Raw genomic sequence first — 7,699 nt, 5'->3', positions numbered from 1 at the left:
CCGTCGGGGCCGGGGCGGTAGCCCAGAGATCCGCGGCTCGGCCCGCGACTTACAGTCACTTTGCCGGCTGCGGGCGCTTCCGGTTCCGGTACGAGGAACCGCACGGGATCCGAGGTGCCGGGCATGGCGGGGAGCCGCCTGGAAACCGTGGGGAGCATTTTCTCGCGGTGCGTGCTCGGAGCCGGGGTGGGCCGAGGGCGCCTCCCCTTTTTACGCCCTTTCTTGGGTGGGTCTGAGCCCGGTCAGGCCTCTCTTGTGCTCTCTCCTGTTTCTGAAGAATTGTGTTTGACTACGTCACCCCTTGAATTTCTTAGCTCTCACGTTCAAGATCGCACCTGTCCGCTCCCCGAGTGGAGGTCTCTAGGAAGAGGAAGGGAGGAAGGGGCTGATGGGCCTGGCGGGACCGTCTTTGCATTTTCCTTGACGGGACGGGGATGGGGCGAGGGGGGTGGGACGCACATAAGAAGGTGGAAGATTAACTCCCGAGCACTGTTAGGTTGGTTTGGAATATGGAAACATCTTACCTGTAGGTAGGGGACTTCCTGCTATCCCCTCCTTCCGGGTGTCTTCCGGACTCTGTGACCCCGCCGGTGTCCCAGGCTGCGGCTACACTGATTCACTGACTGACCTTGGTTTTAAGTTAATTAATTAATTTTTGGCTGCAGTGGGTCTTCTTGCTGTGCGCTGGTTTTTTTCTAGTTGCGGCGAGCAGGGGCTCCTCTTCGTTGTGGTGCGCGGGCTTCTCATTGCGGCGGCTTCTCTTGTTGCGGAGCACGGGCTCTAGGCGCCCGGGCTTCAGTAGTGTGGCACGTGGGCTCATTAGTTGTGGCTCGCAGGCTCAGTAGTTGTAGGCACACGGGCTTAGTTGCCCCGTGCATGTGGGATCTTCCCAGACCAGGGCTCGAACCCGTGTCTCCTGCATTGGTAGGCGTATTCTTAACCACTGTGCCACCAGGGAAGCCCTCTAACCTTCGTTCTTTACCCTTCCTTCAGGACGCGGGACCTGATGCGGGCTAGTGTGTTGAAGGAGAAGCCCCTCTGGTTTGACATATATAATGCCTTCCCGCCACTGAGGGAGCCGGTCTTCCGAAGGCCCCGCTTGCGATACGGCAAAGCGAAAGCTCACATCCAGGACATCTTCTACTACGAGGATCGGATTAGAGCGTGAGTGCCGGGCCCGTATGGTGGACAGGAGGCTGCAGAACTTTAGAAGGAAAGGTTTAGCCAGCAGTCTGACAACTCAAATAGGAATTGAGTCTGGGCTTGCTCTGTGGAGCCGGTCTTGTCTATCTAGCCAGATTAGGGAATCAGAGCCCCTCCCGTACGTGAGAGAAGCAGAAGTTCGGAGAAGTAGAATCTGGAGCCCAACAACTGACTGATCATTGCAATGATAGCTAGGTGTTTCTGCACATCTGTTTGGTGACTGGCACCGTGCTAAGCCCTTAACCAACGTTATCTCATTTAGGTCTTACTTCAACCCTGCAAGGTCGGTCGGTATCCTCGTCTCCATTTTAGTCAGGAGAACAGTGAGGCTCAGGGTCAACTTACTGGGAAATCACTGACAAAGCCCTTTCCTTCAAATACGGATGTCAGTTTTTAGTATCCAGAGTGTGTACAGTTTCTTTTCTCTTTAAATGTTAAGATCAGAGATTGTGCCTAATTGAAATTAATACATATACCTTATTCTTACCCCTATTCCTGGATGTAAGAAAACAATTTATAAAGTCATTTTCTCTATTGAGGTCCAGGCACCTTTCACCTGACAAATCTTTTTTTTTTTTTTTTTTTCTCCCACGACACTCCTTTGAGGTAGGAGAACAAGTACGTTCTGGCTCTGCTTGTAAATTTTCAGAGATCTCTGGGGCATTAAATACTTCTTCAGTAGTTTTCTGCTCAGGTCCATTGCATGCTCTCGGTCAGGATGCTTTCAAGGTCACTTACACATTAAAATCATTTGTGCTTCTACTGTGTGCGTGGCAGTGGAACTGGGTGATGGTCACTGGAGAATGTGGAATATTTTACTGCTTCCTCTTTTATTGCTGTTAAGGCCAAAATAATAACACCTTATACTTAAATCGTTTTTTGAACCTTTATCTTTTTGGCCTTTTTTTTTTTTTTTTGGTGTTTTTGATATCTTTAAGAACTTAAAACAACAAAATAAATTTCCGTTTTATCAAAACCTAAATGTAATAAGTGAAGTCGTAAAAGTTCTAGAAGAAACTATGGGGTAATTTAAAAAATAATCTCTGTGATAAAAGCCTACCTAAGCATGATATAAAAACCCAGAAGCCATAGATGAAAATATTAAAATTTCTGCACACAAAAACTATCATAAATAAGCAAAATCAAAAGTCAGGTGACATACTGGGAAAAAATTTTGCGACATGTATGACGGAGGGCTAATTCCTGTTTATATTGCTATAAAGTTTGCTTATGAGTCGAGAGACCCAAAGGAAAAATAGGCAAAGAACGTGGACAGGTCACAGAAAAGGAAATTCATTTGCTTTTAAACATGAAACGATGTTCAACCTGTTTCATAAGAAAAGCAAAACTACAATGAATTATAATATTTCACCTGTCAGATAGACAAAGGTCAAAACGTCAGGAGACACAATTAGGTGCGGGTGTATAGAAATAGGCGGTCTCCTGCCTTCCCGGTGTGGGTATAAGTTGGCACAGCCCCTTTGGCAAGCATTCTGGCAGTTTGCAAGGCCAAATTACAAAGGCACATACCTTGACCCAGCAATACCATTTTTATGAAATTATTCCACAGGCTTATTTGCACGGTACACTAAGAAATATAGATAAAGGTAATCATTGCAACACTGTCTAAAGTAGCAAAGGACTAGAAACAATCTACGTGCCCTGATTTGAAATGATCTCTGAGAAATATTAAGTAAAAAGGAAAGATGTGTTTAGTATCCTTGGGGTTAAACAGCGTGGCTGGGGACAGGGAATGATAGATGCATGTATGGTTGTATAGTGGTAGAACATTCCTGGGTGGATACACAAGAAACGGGTTAGCGTTGCTTAAGGGGAGGGGAACTGGGAGTTTAGGGTGCAGAGGTGAGGAGGAGTGTTACTTTTCACTGGATACCTTTCTGTAACATTTGATGTATTTACCATGTGCCTGCATTGCTTATTTAAAACGAACAAAAAAGGTCTGTAGGTCATGTTATACTCGGTTCCTCAGGGCCCAGCAGTTATTCTTTCCTCCATTCTTGGCCACGATCTATAACTGGAGATTTATATTGTGTTGTTTTGTACTTTCTAGGAAATTTTATTCAACCTATGGATCTGGTCAAAAAGCTTTTGATCTGTTCAATCCAAACTTCAAGTCTACCTGTCAACGGTAAGCCATTCCATAAGTCTTTGGTTACCTTTCTTTTTTTTAGGATTTAGTTGTCAATTTGAGGGGTTTTGTCGCATTCCACTTGAGGAAAAAGATGTTCCTATAGGAAGATCTCTTTTTTTTTTTTAATTAACTCTTTTTTTAAACCATAGGTCCTTGTTGGTTATCTGTTTTAAATAGAGCAGTGTGTACGTGGCAATCCCAAACTCCCTAGGAAGTTCTCTTAAGGGAATACTCAGGACTGTGTAATAGCATGTCTTGACAGCTCTCAATATACAGACTGAAGATGTGACTGCTTGGAATTCTAGGTTTGTGGAGAAGTACATTGAGCTACAGAAACTTGGAGAAACAGATGAAGAGAAGTTATTTGTGGAAGCAGGGAAGGCTTTATTGGCAGAAGGTGTCATTTTAAGACGAGTAGGAGAGGCAAGGACTGTGAGTATTTTGTTAGCTAAAACTATTACTAGGATTGGTTGTCTGTTTGTCAGAGGTTAAAGGAAGGCTTGGTTTTCTTTCCCCAACCGTGGCTCCAGGTCAAATACCGTTAGATTGAATAGACTAGATTTTTGTGGTAAGGACTGCGGCTTGGAACGAGTTGTCACGAGGGCTTTTAAAATTGTGGTTCTGTAGAGACTTTTATTATTTGTTGTAATCAAATTTGACCTGAGATATTAATGTTAGATTTTTGAGTCAGTGATAGAATGTGCTAGTCATATAGCTTCAGCCAATTGACTGAAAGTCATAACATCTGTGTGACGTACTTATATCTGGTCTTTTAAGCAACAGGATGGTAGTCACATTTCCTGGAAATCTGAACCCATGGGTGTCAAGCCCCAGACTGCGTTGGAGGAGAACCAGTCTCTGAAAGAAGATCCACAGGCCCAGCATTTGGGGGCACCTGGAGAACAGTCAACAGGCCTCTCACCTCCCTGAAGAACTTGTATGCTGTGTATACTGACATCCAAACTGGATTCACTACGTGAATGTTGTACTGTTTTTAACAGTTGAACTGTGTAAATGTTTCTTCATCGCTAAGGCATCACGTTTGCCTTCTCTTGGTTTCCACTTCTAGGTTGTCATAAAGCTCTGTATCATGGTTTGAAGAAGCAGTTATGTGAACTTTTATGTTAGGGCGGTATTAAACAAAGAATTCCTCGGTGCTTATAAAGTAAGTTTACTTTAAAACTGTTAATAGCATGAGGAAACCTTTGTAAGTATTGTTTGAATGGGACTCATTCTTAGTAGGTTTGCTTGGGGTTTTGTGTTCACATTTGATTCTCTGGTATGTTTCTCTTCTCTCTTTTTTTTTTTTTTTAATTTTTATTTTTTTTGCGGTGCGCGGGTCTCTCACTGCTGTGGCCTCTCCCGTTGCGGAGCACAGGCTCCAGACGTGCAGGCTCAGCGGCCACGGCTCACGGGCCCAGCCGCTCCGCGGTATGTGGGATCTTCCCGGACCGGGGCACGAACCCGTGTCCCCTGCATCAGCAGGCGGACTCTCAACCACTGTGCCACCAGGGAAGCCCGTTTCTCTTCTCGTGATCCATCAGACTTTTACTTGCACATCAGGTGTGGTTCCCTGGCCAGCTGTGTCTGCAGCTAATCTTTGTACTTTTTGCTTGAGAGGCCAGGCTGACTTGTGCTTTGCAGTGAGAATGAGGACCTATCATTGATGATGGACCAAGGCCAAGACTATAACTTTAATCTCATGGATTGAGTGCTGGAGATGGTTAGCATAGACCTGCAGGTAGTAGGCTGCTCAGGAAAGATTTGTTGAGTGAATGAATGATTACATCCCACTGAAGACTGAATTCAGATGACTTCTCTGTAGGTAACTGGGTTGCCAAGAGGGATGACGCTCTTCACCGGCATCCACTTTCCTCCCTGGTGTCAGGGTGTGCTTACGAGTTTTTACTAACTCTCCTGCTCTCTTCATTTCCTTATCTTTTACTGAATAAGTAAAACACCCTTCAGCTATCAGTAATTTGCTGCTCCAGAAACTTCTTACTTTAAAACTTGTGTAGCTTTTCCCCCCTGTTCCTGTGTGCAGTCTCTTCTGTCACCTGGCATGTCAAGGGTGGGGCCCACACCCCACAGACTGTACACCTTGCACAGGGTGCTCAGGTAATGGAAGGTCAGTGAGTACATGAGGCAAAAGCCATTCTCAGAAAAAAAAAAAAAAAAAAAAGCCATTCTCAGCCATGCTGCTTCTCCCCCCAAACTTTATCACTGTTGTACAATTCCTCTTGTTTAGGGAATGCTTTACATTTAGATGGGGAAGTAAATTACATCCATTCGACATTAGGCAACCATTGGGTGCCAGATACCGGGCCTGGCCTTGAGAGGAAGACTGCGGCAGGTGGAGCAGTTGGTTCTGTTCTCAGAAGAGCCATCGTGGCTCCCTCATTCTCAGAAACCTTATCTTTCTGGGATTTAAAAGATGGTTTCTTTTTTCTTTAAATTTTGTTTATTTTTTTGCGGTATGCAGGCCTCTCACTGTTGTGGCCTCTCCCATTGCAGAGCACAGGCTCCGGACGCGCAGGCTCAGCGGCCATGGCTCACGGGCCCAGCCGGTCCGCGGCATGTGGGATCCTCCCGGCCCGGGGCACGAACCCGTGTCCCCTGCATCGGCAGGCGGACTCCCAACCACTGCGCCACCAGGGAAGCCCAAGGTGGTTTCTTTGTCGTAGAAATGAAGACGTTTAAAAAAATTATTTGTTGCATAATTAAAGAAAAAGTTATACATGCTCATGGTTCAAAATTTGAAGGTGAAAAGTCAACCTCCTTTCCACTCCTGTCCCCTGGCCCTCCCATTTTCCCTTCCCTGCGGACACCACTATCACCATTCTTTCCAGAAATAATTTTGAGTGTGTACGGGGGGACACAATGTATACTGTTCTGTACCTTGTTTTCCACTTAATGTCTCAGAGATCCTTCGTATGGACGCGTAGCAAACCTTTAGGTTGAACCTCAGTGATCAAAACACAGTCAAAGGGAATGTCATTGTGAGCGGCTGGGTGGCGGCTGCCAGTTCCCACAGATCTGCGTTGGGTTGCACGATATGAGGAGAGGTCTGCGTGCTGCGGGGCTGGGTTGGGAGCGTGCTCCCGCCTTCCCTGTCCCTCACCCCGAGCCAGAGAGAGAACCCAGGAGCCCCAGTGCCCCAAACAGAAGGATCCCTGAACAGCCACCCCCCTCCCCACTGGCGGCTGCTGGGGGGTGGGTGACCAAAGTCTAGGCTTCTGAGAAAGCCAGGATGGGAAATCTTTAAAAAGAAAACAATAAGACATTGTCAAAGGTGTGAAGCTTCCTTGGGGAATTCAGAACTCTTCCCATGGTCAGTGTGGGCAAAAGCCATCACCAGGTCCCTATAGTGTTTGGAGAGAATGGAAGTATGACCTCATTCTCAGCCTTCTTTAAGGAGCTTAAAATCTAGTTGGGAAGATAAGAGTGACTTTCAAAACAAGATGAACAGGAATCCTTTTAAATTACGGAAGTGTAGAGAGTTGGGGAGAGGGATGAGCCCCAACTCTCTACACAGGGCAGGTGGGACGTGAGGCGTGCGTGCTGTTTCTTTTGTCAGGAGCACCTCCCTGCCACCGCAGTCTTTAGAAACCATACCTTCACAGCCCTTTCAAAAGCTATCTCTGCTCGCAAGGTTTACCAACATCCAAACTGAGTCTCAAGTCCCTGTCGAGACACTTCCAGGCTGCGCTCACTGCATCTGCACCCTGGGTCCACTCTTTGTACTCCTGCCTGGTTGACCCTGGTCTTCCATGGCAGAGGTAACTATCCTCTCCCTGTTGAGAGTGTGAACAGCAGAAATTCTTATTTGTATGAACTAAATCATCAAATCAGGAGTACACCCTCCATGTGGGTTTGCTGAGCTGAAGCCAAGGAAGGCATGTGTCCAGGTTACAGTGAAGTTTGCACCAGACCAGTCTGAAGGTCTGGGTTCTAGTTCTGGTTGTTCCGGTTTTTACTGGTGTGACCTTGTGCCTGTCACCATCTCTCTGACTACAAAATAGGGATGACGTTTGCCTCTTTGGCTTCCAGTCAGTACTGTGAGAATTACTTGAGATAATGAATGCAAAACTCACTCGTAGCATGTGTGACAGGTGCCTTTATTACTTTCCTGAGGAGCAGTGGAAAACGGGTTTGAGCAGATAGGATGGGATCAGATCACGGTGGCCTCGGTAACTACACAGAGGACTTGAGTGGGTAGAAGGAGGTTTGAGCAAGGAAGTAACGCATAACGAAAACTGTCAGGTCAGAGGAAGGTTCACCCAGATGTGACATAAAGAATAGGGTTGGGGGAGTTGGCAGGGAGGGAGGGAAGAAGAGACATGT

At 46.3% G+C, this 7,699-nt stretch overlaps 1 protein-coding gene across 1 annotated transcript; it reads left to right on the top strand.

Moving 5' to 3' along the window:
- MRPS23 (mitochondrial ribosomal protein S23) lies at nucleotides 1-5,333 on the top strand. Its single transcript, XM_032617755.1, has 5 exons — nucleotides 1-167; nucleotides 994-1,164; nucleotides 3,275-3,352; nucleotides 3,661-3,787; nucleotides 4,133-5,333. The coding sequence occupies exons 1-5, from the start codon at nucleotides 124-126 to the stop codon at nucleotides 4,283-4,285; spliced, it is 573 nt and encodes a 190-aa protein (XP_032473646.1). The 5' UTR covers nucleotides 1-123; the 3' UTR covers nucleotides 4,286-5,333.
- The last annotated feature ends 2,366 nt before the right edge of the window (nucleotides 5,334-7,699 follow it).

Source organism: Phocoena sinus, chromosome 20, assembly GCF_008692025.1.
Source record: "Phocoena sinus isolate mPhoSin1 chromosome 20, mPhoSin1.pri, whole genome shotgun sequence".
NCBI classification, from domain to species: Eukaryota; Metazoa; Chordata; class Mammalia; order Artiodactyla; family Phocoenidae; genus Phocoena; species Phocoena sinus.
Note: the sequence above shows the minus strand (reverse complement) of the source record. Positions and strands in the feature narration are given on the sequence as shown.

Coding starts and splice junctions, on each gene's coding strand:
- MRPS23 (XM_032617755.1), top strand. CDS start 124: ATGGCGGGGAGCCGCCTGGAAACCGTGGGGAGCATTTTCTCGCG. Junction 1,165..3,274: donor TACGAGGATCGGATTAGAGC/GTGAGTGCCGGG, acceptor TGTACTTTCTAG/GAAATTTTATTCAACCTATG. Junction 3,788..4,132: donor GAGTAGGAGAGGCAAGGACT/GTGAGTATTTTG, acceptor TGGTCTTTTAAG/CAACAGGATGGTAGTCACAT.